The 14,215-nt window shown below is 45.2% G+C and overlaps 1 protein-coding gene across 4 annotated transcripts in view; it reads left to right on the top strand.

The window, feature by feature from the left end:
* The window catches only part of MTSS1 (MTSS I-BAR domain containing 1), a 165,724-nt gene that overhangs the window by 11,513 nt on the left and 139,996 nt on the right, over window positions 1-14,215 (top strand). For all 4 annotated transcript variants that reach the window (XM_061172213.1, XM_061172215.1, XM_061172214.1 and 1 more), the window contains exons 2-3: window positions 9,499-9,560; window positions 13,782-13,855. In XM_061172213.1, the coding sequence (XP_061028196.1) occupies window positions 9,499-9,560; window positions 13,782-13,855 (136 nt within the window). The remainder of the gene's footprint in view (window positions 1-9,498; window positions 9,561-13,781; window positions 13,856-14,215) is intronic.

Raw genomic sequence — 14,215 nt, 5'->3', positions numbered from 1 at the left:
AGTAAAAAATAAAAGTCACCCATAACCACTTGATTCCAAAGTGGGTTATGGACACACATTTTAGATGAAGGCTCTTGTGGCCTGTGCCCTGCCAGAAGTTTCTTTTTCCACTTAGCTTTTCACTTGTGCTTTCTGTGCATGTAATTAGAAGCCAGGTCAGTTTTAATGGTTGTGTGGTGGTCCATTGTTTTGTTTGTTTGTAGTTAATTCATTTAGTTGACACATATTTGAGGACCTGCCATGTGCCAGGTTCTGTGTTAAGTGCTAGGGATACAGCAGTAAATAAAATGGACACAGATCTCTGCCCTCTTGGAACTTACATTCTAGTGGAGAGGGGGTGGGGGTCTGGGACAGACAGACTGAATAAGTCAATTGTGTTATATTTTAGAAGGATATGTGCAATGGGAAAAAATAAAGCAGGCCCAGTGTGGCAGTTTTTAAATAGGGAAGGCCTCACAGAGAAGCATTTGACATTTGAGCAACAGCTTATGAAGTATGTGGATATTAGAGAAATAATGAATGTTCCAGACAAGGGAAGAACATGTGCAAAGGCCCTGAGGTGGGAGCCAGTTACATACTGATTTGTGATTAGGCTGTGTCCAGTTTTTCACTAATTATAAGCAGCACTCCAGTGAATATATCCTTGTAGCTACACATTGATTTACACTGGTGGTTTCCCCAGAAGGATTTATCCTGGGTCAAAGGTACATACTTTCATGGCTCTTGAAACCCATTGCCAAATGCCTTTCAGAAAATGTGTATCAGTTCACATTCCCATGTGCAAGTGCTTATCACCAGCGATTACTTCTGAAGGAGCAAGGTCTGAACATCAGGACAGAGAAATTGCTGAGGCCACAGCATCCAAGACTTCAGAGGGATGTGGCATCTCATCTAGAGCGATAATTCTCAAATCTGTATGTGATTTTAGCCATCAGAGCATGAGTGTCCCCTGGGGAATGTGTTAAATGCAGACCCCTGGGCCCCACCCCCAGAGATTCTGATTGTGCAGATCTGGGGCGGGGCGCAGGCATCTGCAGGTTTAGCAGACATTCCCCAGTGGTGAGTCTCTGGGAGGTCGTGCTGGGAGTGAACCATGAGTAAGTAGAAGTGGGGGTGGCTCTTGGGCCACCCTGAGCCACCAGGAGCCTCCTCTGCAGCTCATGAAGTGAGTAGGAAGGATCTCCCTGCTCTTCCCACCCCGTCCCCGCCCCCCAGATCACACCCTCCTGGAATGTGTTCCAGGTGAACAAAATGACTCTCATGTCTGAATATAGCGTAGCCTTCTATACTTCCTATCCTTTGCTAATTCTCTTTCTTCTGCAGGGAATGCTTCCTCCTGTCCTTCTTTCTTTCCTTCCTCTTGGCCCAGAAAATTCCCTCTTGTCCTTTAAGGCCTCGGTGAGGAATCACCCCCCTCCAGAAATTTGCACCAACCCCACCTTCTAGTGCTTTATATCTGGAGTGTGGCGCCCTCCGAAGGCTTTGGGATTGGTGGCTTACACAGCAGCATTCCTCAACACTCTGGCCTGTTTTAATCCCCACCCGGTGCCTGTGCATAGTAGGTGCTCATTAAATGTCCGAGTCAGGGTGGCTGGCCTTGTGTGTTGACTCATTAAACTAGCAGTTGCTGACATTTCTGGAGTTCTAAGTGCTAGTCATCTTTCTCTGCCCTCGTATTCTTTCACTTACTCTCGTTACCATCCTTTGAGGTGGGAACTACCGTGGGTATCATTTACAGATGAAGACAGAGCGGCAATGGATAACTGAGTCACTTAGGTCCCCAGTGGGGAGATCTGAAGTTGGGCAGCCTGACTCCACCCACTAGACCACACTGATCCTTTTAGACACTGGATTAGACTGCCCATCAGGGCCCTCTATCCAGGCAAAGAGAAGGACATTCAGTGGAAAGACACTAAAAAAGGGCAGTGACTATAGAAGTAACAAACACAGCCCTTTTTCGTGGTACCCACCCGGGTGTCATTCCTAATAGCCCGGCTGGGATTTGGGGCTTGTGGAGTTCAGTGGAAGGGGAAATCTGTTTAGTGGAAGGTGGCAGTGCCCACGAAGTGTGCACAGAGCCGTAAGGTCCTTTTCACAGGCATATTTATTGCTGGTGAGCTTGAGTAGGTGGGTGAGGGTGGGCGTGCAAGGAGGCAACCACTGATTATCCGAGTGGCTGCCATCCACTTGATGGACATGGGTAATTAGTGGATTAGGCAAGCCCCAATCAGAAAATAAAAGCGCAGGAATGGTTTTTATGATGGATGGGCTTACGCAGCGCCTTTCATCAGAGGATCTTGGGAGCCCTTCATCTTGTAGGTTGGGGTGGGGAAAGATGGCTTTAGGGACAAAGCTGTGACAGGCACCCACTTCTGGAAGCTGCAGATTCCTGCCTTGTGCTTCAAGAAGCATGGAGTCCAGAGGCACTCCTGCTTTGGTCAGAAACTTCCTCTTGAAGCTTTGCTTTTCATTTCCCTGAAGCCTGAGGTCACTAAGGGGTGTCCCTAGAAGAAGGAGAGGGATGATATGGACTGTGTTCCTCACACTCACCCTGGGGAGGGACCCGGTGGCAGGGCTGGTGGCAGCAGCCTATAGAGATGCTCCAGACAGGCTCTCCGACCTCCTGGTAGAAGCAGATCAGTTCTAGTATCCACAGGAAACCTGAAGACTTAACAGAATTATCCATAATCACACCGCTAATGATGGTGACTGAACATTTCCCGTGCATTTCTATCAGACGTTTTTTGCACAAAGAGCTTTTCTTTGTTTTGTGTTTTCTTTTTCACATGGTTGAGAATCTTGACCATTCCTAGGTCGACATTACAGCTTGTCCAGGGCCTTTGCGGTTGTAATCGGGGTTTATGTGTTTGGAGCCCTTGCTCTCCACTTTACTTTGTCTGGGCTCCTACTGAACCCAATATAAAGCAGGACCCAGCCTGCCTACTGAGTGGCTTTCTGCAGCCCTGGGACTGGGCCGGGAGGCTGGGTCTGTGCATCTTGCTGCTTGCACGTCACAGAATCAGGGCAGCGCTTGGGCCACAAAGTCGGGCAGATTTAGGATCAAGTTTCAGCCTAGACCAATAGGATGCAAGCTTCCTGGTCCTTGGTTTCTTCAGCTGTGAGATAATTAGCAGCACCTGACCCACTGGGTTTTTGTGAACACGTAGTAAACATGTGTATCAATCTGTGCTCCTCCGAGTGTGGTCTGTGGACCGGCAGCCTCGGCATTACTCAGATCAAACATGCAACACACAGGCCCCATCTCAGACCAAGGGAATCAGGACCTGCATTTCTGCAAGATCCCCAGGTGATGGATATGAAAGTTAACATTGGAGAAACGCTGATCTATGTATCGGGCATCTAGCAACTCTTTAGAACATGGTGATGCTTAATGATGATGGTGGTGACAGTGATGCTTGTCAAGGTGAAAAGAAGGGCTTGGGAGATGACCTGTCCAGTCATATATCCAAGACTTGGATTCTCATCAGCCATAACCACTGGTGAGCCAGCCTCTGTCTGGAACTTTTGAGCTGGAACCCGACTCCCTATAGCCTGTCCGCGCTGGTCCCTGTTTCATTCTCAGCTGAGCCGAATTCTACCTCCTCGTGAGAGTCCCCTCCAGTCTCTGGCTCCTCTCAAACGGTCCCTTCTCTAACCAAGGCTCCCGGCTCCTCTCTGTTCCCCGAGTGGCAGCACTGGTGTCTAATTCCCTCAGCTGTCCCCTGAGGTTCTGCTGTCAGAGCGGGCGGGGCTGGGAGAGGCAGTTGCTGCATTATTTATGGAGCATCGTTAACCAGCCGGGCTGATGAGTTACACGCAGTTTATTCTTCTGCGCTGTGTGTGGGATGCCATCCCAGGCCTCTGTTTAATACAAAACAAAGCAAAGCAAAACAGAGCCCCAAGTCAGCATGACCACTGGCTGAGCCCTGTACTCGGGTTAGGCAAGTGGCCTGCCCAGCTGTCTGGCTGTGGGGAAAGCAGAGGAGAGGACAGGAACTCGGGGGTGTTCTTGGAGCTCAATCTTGAGGCTAGGCAGGGCAGCCCACTTGCATATTTGCTTAGGTGGCCACCAAACTCTTGGGGAGTTGACGGAGATCAGATGGTCTTTTTCCCTCAGAAGTGAGAGAATAACTTCATTCTCCTCCCCACTCCCCAAGGGACCAGGCTGCCGTCAGGTATGTGATGTGGTAGCCAGGTTCTCTTGTCACCATGCTGGTTTGGGATTTATGTCACTCGCCATCTGGATGAAGGCCCCGTTTGTAGTTCAACCCTGGATCTTGCCCTGGATGGCCGCCCATGGTCCCCTTGTCCGTCCTTCCATCTCCTGCTTCTCCCAGCATAAATGTGCCACTCCAGTGTCCCTTGGAGGAGCCCACTTGTGCTGTTTCTGCTTCCCTGTCTTTGTTCCTCTCATCAGAAATGCTTTTCCTTCCTCCCTCCCTCCATTTTTCTGTCCTCGAGCCCACAGTTCAACGGGGGAGACTCAGGCTCAGAGACGGCCAACTGCATGATATGAGGGAAGCAGGTGGGTCCCAGGATACTCTGCAAAAGGTGACATTTGAGCTGGGTGGTGACGGCTGAGTAGGAGTTTTCCAGATTGCTGAATCCCCCTGGAGGTTAGAAGAGAGAACAGCCTTCAGCGGGGGCTGTGTGGTGGGCGCCCCGTCTGGTGGCTGCAGAGTTAGAGCCCGTCTTCGGGGAAGCCCCATCTCTCTCCCTGTAGGGAAGTGGAGACGGTCAGGCAGCTTGATGCAGAGAGTCCTCCACGTGCTTGTAAGCACACCAGCTTTGACGGGGAACTCTTCCATTCTCCCAGAACCCTGTGTGATCTGAGTTCTATTCTCAACAAACTGCCAGGGCTTCACAACCTCCCTGCCCCCCTCTCCAAAGAAATTCAGGGGGTTCCAGAGGGAGGAGAGCCTGTTTCCCTTCACCTGTGACTTTGGACTTGGCAGAGCCCAGGCGCTCAGTGGGAGTCTTATTTTCATTGACTTTGGTATGTCTGGAAAGCTGTGAAACCTTTCCGTGTTCTCGGGTGAACTCCGCAGTGGGGTCTGTGTTGAGGCTTTCTCATAGCTCTGGGGATGCATGGTGAATAGAGCCCGCCAGACACACAGCCTCAGGAGACAGCTTTCTGGGACTTCTTGGTGGGCGGTGCAGATTAGAAAATTAAGGACCACATTGACTTGCTTTCTAAAAGGGTTCTCAGCATATACAGTGTCTCGACTGGCAAATTTCTTCTGAAATTTGAGTCTGCTCCCCTTTACCCAGCCTTGTCGTCTAGAACAACCCAGCGCTTTTTCTCTCAATTACCTTTTTATCTTCCTACGAGTGCCTTCTCCCTCCTTCCTCACTTCCTCCAAGCTTTTGAATTTTTGTAGTAAAACTTTCAGGTGGGTAGAAACTTTTTGTTTTTCTTTGAAAGAAACTTTAAAAAAAAAAATCTGAAACAACCCAACATCACCTTGCCTTTAAATTTTAACATTTATACACTTAAAAAAAAATTTCTCAACAAGGAGGTTTTTGTCTTCTGTTCTTAGAAGTTCTTTTTTTTTTTTTTTAAAGAATCCATTAAATTATATATTGCCTAAAACAGGTGGGCCTGACACTCTTTGAGAGACTGTCAAATATCATCAAGTGGGGAGAGAGCTGCGGTTGGCAGCCTTCTTCTGGCTGAGTGGGTGTTCGTAGGCGGAGAGCTGGGTGCTGTACCCCCTAACTGGAGCGGGGACCCTCCTTTTGTTGCTAATTTGGTAAAGACTGGAATGAGGCTCCCAGTGGGGGCAGATAAGTAGTTTTTAAAGTGGTTTGAGCAGCTGTTTTCAGGCACATTCATCTGTGGTTTAAGTACTCCACCTGCCATGTACTTGGGAACGGCAGAGACATTGACACTGTGTGTCCCACTGCCTTGCTCTGTGTCTGCTTTAACTATGGTGAACTCATAGTGAGATGCACAGTCCGAACTGTACTTAGGAGTAAGAATGAGGGATCCCAGCCTGGGTGGACCATCTGACCTTGAGAGTTTTAAACATCTCTCCCAGCATCCCGAAGGAGATCCCTGGGAGCCTGCAGACGCTTGGATCAATCCTGTCAAAGGTTATTGAACACTTACTGAGTGCCTGGCACTGCTCTGAGCCCTTTAGATGTCTGACTTCATTTCTTCCTCACACCAACCCTGGGCAGTGGTGACTTACCCAGGCAGAGGTCGGAGGACCTGCCCGATGTCCCATGGCAGACGGGAGAGCTAGGATTCTAGCCAGGAGATGGGCCCCTGGAGTTTGTGTTCCTTATTCCTTCCCAACATTCTTTCAGTGTTCCGTGATGTCAGTGTTCAATAACAGTGATGGAATTATGCATTTTTTTTGTTGATCATTATAAGAAACTGGCCTGAGAGGTCAAGTGACTTAACCCCCCATAATTTACTGCCAGGGCCGTGGCTAGAACTCAGGATTTGGGGCTCCCTGCGCAGGCCTTTTGCCATTCTGGCGTGTTTTCAGTGAATGTGCCTCACCTTTTTCTTTTTTAATTTATTTAATTAATTTATTTATTTTTGGCTGCATTGGGTTTTTGTTGCTGCACGCGGGCTTTCTCTAGTTACAGCCAGCGGGGGGCTACTCTTCGTTGCGGTGTGCGGGCTTCTCATTGCGGTGGCTTCTCTTGTTGTGGAGCACGGGCTCTGGGCACGCAGGCTTCAGTAGTTGTGGCACTTGGGCTCAGTAGTTGTGGCGCACGGGCTTAGTTGCTCCGAGGCATGTGGGATCTTCCTGGACCAGGGCTCGAACCCCTGTCCCCTGCATTGGCAGGCGGATTCTTAACCACTGAGCCACCAGGGGAGCCCCTCACCTTTTTCTTAAGAAATATTATGGATCATCTCAGTGACCTTCTCCAGGGGTTCCGTGGATGGGAGTGGCTGCTGCTGGGGAGAGGAGGACCTGGCTCCCGTGTCCTGTGTGCAGATGAGCGATGGTGGTTCCTTTGGCTAGAAGTTGATGGTCCGTGTCTCTGAACATCCTCAGGCTTTTCGTAAAGCTTCTCATACTGTCTTGTGGACCAGAAAGAGAAGGGATGGCTAGATGAGGCTGTAATTGGTTAGTTGTACTCTCGTGCTCTTAAGGATGCTTAACTGATTTCCATCTGGACAGAGATCTCTAGTGACCAGCCAGAGGACTCTGATCTCAGCCTTTACCCTTAATTACTTGGATGTAGATGTAGAAGGCGTGTTCATACCTGGACTTGATAAGAAAATGGTAAATATATTAGGTGCTATGCTTGGGATTCCCCACGGTGTCTTGATGGGCCTGGAAAGGTAGCCTGAGCCCTCACAAGCTTTCATTCAACACAAAGTTATGCTTTTGGGTTGAACAGACCCCCTGGGGCACAAAGATGGGATGGAGGCTAAGTGGTTTAGCAGATGATGACAGGACCTGTGCATGGGTGTTGGTGTCAATAGCTCAGATGTAGCTGCCAAAGGACTTCTGCCAGGAGCCAGTCAGACAGAATCCCTGGCCTGGTGCAGCTCAGTGTCCCATTGGGAGCACATCGCCGCTTGAAGGAATAAATCCAGCACCTGCAGTTGGGCCAAGCAGGTCCCAAATGCCCAAATGCAGAATTGATGGTTGTGATCTAGCAGCATGCATGAAACAGACTTTAGGGTTTGGGTGGATTGTAAATTCACAGTGCTGTTGTTGCCAGAAATGCTAATTTGATCTTAAATTTTTTAATGTAATGACTTCATTGTTTTTATAAAAATGATACATGACCCTTATTTAAAAAAACAAAACAAAACTATGGCCATGGAGGAAAGTACAAACAAGAAAACAACACATTGGTCCAAATCTTAGCTCCCAGAAATATTCCATTATAATATTTGGTAGACGGTTTTCCAGATGTCTCTGTGCACATTTTCAGACAGACTTGATAGCTCGAGAAATGTATAAATGGGCACTTCTATTAACATGTTCTATGCAAGATATTTTCAAAATAAAAATATATTTAATTTCATTTAACAGAAGACTTGAAACTGAAGTGAAGAAATTGCTGAACTTCAGATAACTGTTTCTTCTCTAGAAAAAATCAGTTTCTCAGACATTCCTCTAAGGCAGTGGTTCTTAACTGGGGGTGATTTTGCCCTGTAGGAGACATCTGGCAGTGTCTGGAGACATTTTGTCACATCCAGTGGCATCTGTGAATGTTCCTGACATCTGGTGAATAGAGGTCAGGGATCCTGCTGAACACCCTGCAATGTACAGGAACCCCTCCCCCGCCCCCCCGCCCCAGCAAAAGAAAGAAAGAAAGAAAGAATTATCTGGCTCAGAATGTCAGTAGTGGCAAGGTAGAGAAACTGTGCTCCTAAGCATAAGAGAAAAAGATTATTAAAACCATTAGGAAGGTGAAATCATTGTTTTAGGTCAGTTTCAGTTTTAGACTATATTTTGATGGGGCTTCTATAATAAAAGATGAGATGATTAACTTCATTATAGTTTCTCCATCCCCTCTCCTTAATGACAAAATCAAGAGGTGTCATACGTTATTTTTACCTTGTCAAGGTTCGTAACATTCACATTCTAGCCTGCAGCTGTAACCGCCCCCCTCTAGTTTGCCCCCATCAGAATTGCACCTGCAGTTTTGAGTTCGTGTCTGAGCACCATACTTAGAAGAAAAGTAGAGATGTGATGGAGTGTCCCCAAGATGCTGTGGGGATGTGAGGCAGGGGCCTGTGTAGACACAGAATTCCATCTGGGAGCCGAAAGAAGGAAAGCTGTGGATGAATGTGCTGCTTATCCTCCGTTCTTTGAAAAGATGTGTGTGGAAGCAGGATTGGTCTTAACTCTGTGGATCCCTAGAAGGTTAGAACTAGGGCTGCGTGGACCTAAACGACAGGGTGGCTGATGTAGGTAGGCTGCCGTGGAGGGTGATGAGTTCCCTGTCAGCTGCAATGTGCTGCGGAACCACCTGTAACCATGTTGTATGTAGGTGCTGGGCTCAAGCCATCAGCTGAGCAGCTGTATTTAGGTAACTTCCCAACCTGGAGATTCTGCTAGTCTAATAATGCTTCCCAATAGTCTCCTGTCCCGGAGAGGAGCCTCAGTCACTCTGGTTCCCCACTCCCTGCCTTCTGGAATAAGGGTGAGAACAGCCAGAGCCATGATCAGGTGGTTCAGGGTAGAGCCTTAAATGGTCTACATATCTTGAATTTGGAGCCACCCATCTGTTGACTCAAAAAGTGATACATCCATGTATGGCTTAGATTCTGCCAAACTTGTTCCACTTGGTATCTGTAGTATTTACAGTATTTACAGGGACTGAGCACATTCACAACCCATTTCTGAGCCAATACACTTGTATGTACAGTAATCTGGGCAACATGTCGTAGACTGCCAAGGAAGAGAGCATATATAGAGTGTTTCCTGTATAATTGGAATTAAGTGTGCTGTCAATGTCTTCATCAGATGTCTATCACAGCGTGGCTTACTGACGTATGGCTTTGTTTTGTTGTAGGGGAGCTATCCAGTTTGGGAAGATTTCATAAACAAAGCCGGAAAGCTACAGTCCCAGCTTCGGTAAGTAGAAGCATGTCATCCCTAGGAAAACGGCAGCATCCTTAGACAAAGGATGGAATAGGATGGACCCAAGAGGCAAATTAGGGTTAGTTTTGGAAGTGTTGCAGATAGAGAAGCATGCAGTGGCATTGCCACTTATTAGCCATGCGTCCTGACCTCTGATTCCTGTATGTAAAATTAAAATATCCGCTCTGTCTCCTTCCACTGGAATTTTGAGAGTCAAATGAAGTATTATATGTAAGGTAATAACAGGCCAGGTACATGGTAACAGTTAAATCTCACAACCCCAAGAGATAAGTAGTGTTGTTACCCCATTTTGCCGATGAGGAAACTGAGACACAGATAAGCTGAATAACTTATCCAAAGTCACACAGCTAGTATTGATAAATGACAGAGCAGGGAATTGATCTGAGGCAGTCTGGCTCCACAGTCCATTCTGCTTACTGCCTATCCTTATAGAGTTTAAAACTTAGTTTGTATAATTCTATTTACATGAAATGTCTAGATAATGCAAATCTGTAGAGACAGATGTAGATTTGTGGTTTCCTGGGGCTAGGTTGACTGCATGAGGGACCTTTTTGGGGTGATGGAAATGTTCTAAAATGGGATTGTGGTGGTGTTTGCATAACTCTAAATTTACTGAAAAATTGATGACTTATACACCTAAAAATGGTGAATTTTATGGTATACAAATTATGTCTCAGTAAAACTGCTTAAAAACCAAGATCTAATGCTGATGTGCTCTAAGGGGCTATTATTATTGCCTCATCTTGTGCTTGTTAATGTATCATTTCATATGAAATAGAAAATACGGCAACATCTTCTTGTTAAAGCTATATGCTTTTGAAATCAGTGAGGGGAGGGGTGCGATTTCACTTAGAGGGTGCGTCAAGAGGGTTGGGACATTAAAAAAAAAAAGCAGTTATTTTCACGACCCCTGTTCATGGCGTATTGGTTGGTTTGGATGTATGGGGATGGTTTTCCAGAGAACAAAGCAGGTAGGTGTTTTCTGGGATAAAAAGCCATGTGGATGACAGACAGAGGAGGGAGGAATGACATGGAGTTCTTAGGACTTTGCCTGTTGGCACCAGAGGTCCCTGCCCAGAACTTTACCCATAGGACTGGGCATTCCATGGCTCCCCAGTAGATTAGGAGAGAAGAACTTGGGTGACGTGGAACTTTCCCTGTCCATTATTCAGCTTCATGGGGCCTGGGATTTCCAGATCCATGAGTGGGCATCCAGATGGACCATGGGCTCCAGACTATGGCCCCTTTGCCACTTGTCAAGTCCTTTACCATTTCTTTGCTTACGAACCTTCGATTACTTTATCCTGGATCAGATCCAAACCCCTCTGCCCAGAATGTAAGGCCCTCTCCCCCAGCTCTGCCACTATCATCATTTATTTCAAATAGGTTAGTCTCCATCCTGTAGGAGGTCACCTCCTGTAGTAAAACAGTAAAACATTTAAGTCCAACCCCTCCTTTGAACACTTTTTCTTATCCAGCCTAATTTAATTGTCTGGCAGGTTTTCAGGGTTGACCAAGGAAAAGATGCTGTTCCCCTTTTACCAGTGAGGAAGCTAAAGCTTAAAAGAATTAACTGATTAGCTGTCTTAAACATACAGAGTGAGGCTTAAAGCAATCTTATCCCCACTGGTACAAAGTACCATATATTTATATATATATACATACATATATATATATATATATATTTTTTTTTTTAACAATACGTAGGCCTTCTGAGGGCAGGGACCATTTCTTTATTTTGTCAAACTACTAGTACCTGGCTGAGAGTACCATAGGAGCCTCAAGCACATGGTTTAATTTTCTGTGTTAGAGAACGCATAAGGATAAGACCGTAGAAGAGGCAAATAGTCTTGGAGCATGTAAGCTGAAGCACTCCTTTCTCCTGTTGATGGATGCATGTTTGCTTTGCCCCATCAGAGAGAGCTAAGATGTCCTGTGACAAAAGCAGTCAGTGAAATATGGCTCATCAGAAGTCGGTGTTTAAAAGCTCTTAATTCGTCACACTTGACCACAGTCTTCGTTTTCACAGGAGCCCTGGTGACTGTGTAATACTCAAGGCACCTCTCCAGCTGGCTCATTAAATTTGGAAGATTGGCCTTGACTTGAATAAGAATAAATCCAGCGGTTGTATCAGATATAATTATAAATCAGAATGAGCCATTTATAAATCTCAGGGTGTTTGATAAAGCTAACTTTTCCATGGTGCCAACTCTTTAAGAAATATACTTCGAAGTGGTGTGTTTTTTTTGGTTTGGTTTGGTTTGGTTTTGGTTTTGTTTAGTTGTATGTCATTGTGTCTTTTTTTTTTTTTTTTTTTTTGAGCAGGATATTCTCTTGCTCTGCTGGAAAATATCAGGCCTCATTTTGAAGTTTGGCTCTGAGGGATCATAGCCCAGGTTTTCCTGGGGACCACTCCCATCACCTTCCAGGAACCTTTTGTTTCATAGCTACTCTTGCTTATGTTCAAAGGTCATTTCTTTCTTTTTTTTTCCCCCTCTGATTTGAACTCATTCCTTTTTAGTCCTTATTCCCATCTTCTTCCTTCAGCAATTTTGCATTGTTAGGAATGCTCAGTGGGGGCTGGATTCATGTGTGAAATACTTGGAAATTAACATCAGGCTGTAAATTCTGTTATAAAGTTCTTGTGAGTGAGCCTGGGGCTTGCTTGCTTGTCCTGGCTAATCACGGCCCTGAGATGCAATGGTGCTTACTTTTCATTCAGTGACATCTTGGACCACGACTCTAGGAACCAAGAGACCACAGAGTGCTCAAGGCATCTTCCAGTGCTCAAGGGGATGTGAAGAATTCAGAATAACTTCTAGGGCAGCAAATGAGTATAGTAACTCCTCCTCATTCTCAGCTTTTAGGAATTCAGAAGATGCTGTTTAGGTAGCATTCTAACGTTGAAAAAATAGTATCTCAGTTTCCCTATAATTATGATTTAGGGGGAAAAGTCACATAGCCTGGATCTTGTAGTAGGATGAACACGGCACTGTAAGTCATGCTGGGCTACTGGTCTCAGCCCTGGTATGAGCTAATGATCTTGACAATCACTATGTAGCTGTGGTCTCAGTTTTCCCAACTCTGAAATGAATTGTTTAACCTAAACGATCACTCTCCAAGATTCCTTCTGCCAATCCATGTAGCTATATCGTTTTCCTACTCTAAAATCACTTTCACCTATACCATGTCTGAAAATTCACAACATGAAAGAAATGTTATAAATTTTCTTTGTAATTGACTCATTCTTAAAGTGATTCTCTATAGTATGGATTTCTAATTAGTTTTCAAAGTACACATTGAAGTGAGATAATTTTGTAGGTACTCATTAAGCAAGAGTTCCTAAAAAATTAATAGGTAGTTTTTTCTTTTAGTCATTTAGTAATTTTTTGTGTGTCTATTTTGAAGTCTATTGGAACCATGAATTGAAGTTTATTTCTAGTATGCAAGTAGGTTTAATTTTTACCTAATTTTGTAAGTTATGTGTAAGGAAAGGGACATTGAAAAATGCCAGTCTGGTTTTTTTTTCCTACTGGCTTCCTATGGCAAGTACTGGATATGCCTTATTCATTTTATATATATATATATTCCACCTTATTTAGCAGAAAACTATCTTTTTATTGCCTAAAGATCCTTATTCTATTTTCCATGCAATATACAATTGCTGTATACTTGTAAGTATGCAAAGTTTATCATAGTGCAGTCTCTTGTGAATTATCTTCATCTTTTGTCCTTTAAACTTTGTCATTTCTTTTGGCTGGGATTTGGACTATGGAATTTACATTAAGAAGAGAGATGTGTGAAAGGACAATAAAATTTAGATTTGACAATGTCAAAAAAAAAATAATAATTTGTTCTTTTAGGCAGAAACACCTTTTTCCTCATTGGTGAAATTTTAACCTGGTGATAATTTATACTGTCGAGTGGAATGGGGTGGGAAGAATTGCTAGCATTTATTGACTAGCGCTGCATGAGCTGGACGTTATCGGGGGAGAGTGCTAATATGAGAAGGAGAAAGTTTTCTTAAGAATAAAGTGGGTCCACAAAGCCAATGGTTGTCCGTGTCCAGTCGGGTTGTCTCTCCTGGAGGGTTACTTTACTTTCAGTCCTCAGCAGCGGTTGCAGCCCTTTTGCTGTCATGCATCTGCTAGTGTGAGACATTCCTCATGCTTTTGTTTTCTGTTTGCATCTTAGGACAACAGTAGTAGCAGCAGCTGCCTTCTTGGATGCCTTTCAGAAAGTGGCTGACATGGCCACCAACACACGTGGTAAGCAGGTGGAGGGATGGCTCCCAGCGTTGACGGCGCTCAGTGTGTGGGCTCTTACCCTTGGGCGCTTTACAAGAATATAGAGCTTACGTTATCAGAGCTTAGCTGACTCATATTTAAAAATATATAGATTTTTTAACTCTGTGGGATTCCACATCGTAGAAGCTGCAAATCGTTCTCTAGATAATAAAGTGCACGAGAAGAGTGAAAAATAAATGAAAGGAACCACTGTTTATGCCTGAGATGGCTTGTTGTGTTTTTAAATTAATTAATCAATCAATCAATTAATTAATTGGCTGCCTTGGGTCTTCATTGCTGCGCGCGGGCTTTCTCTAGTTGCGGCGAGCAGGGGCTACTCTT

Source organism: Eubalaena glacialis, chromosome 17, assembly GCF_028564815.1.
Source record: "Eubalaena glacialis isolate mEubGla1 chromosome 17, mEubGla1.1.hap2.+ XY, whole genome shotgun sequence".
Classification (NCBI taxonomy): Eukaryota; Metazoa; Chordata; class Mammalia; order Artiodactyla; family Balaenidae; genus Eubalaena; species Eubalaena glacialis.
Note: the sequence above shows the minus strand (reverse complement) of the source record. Positions and strands in the feature narration are given on the sequence as shown.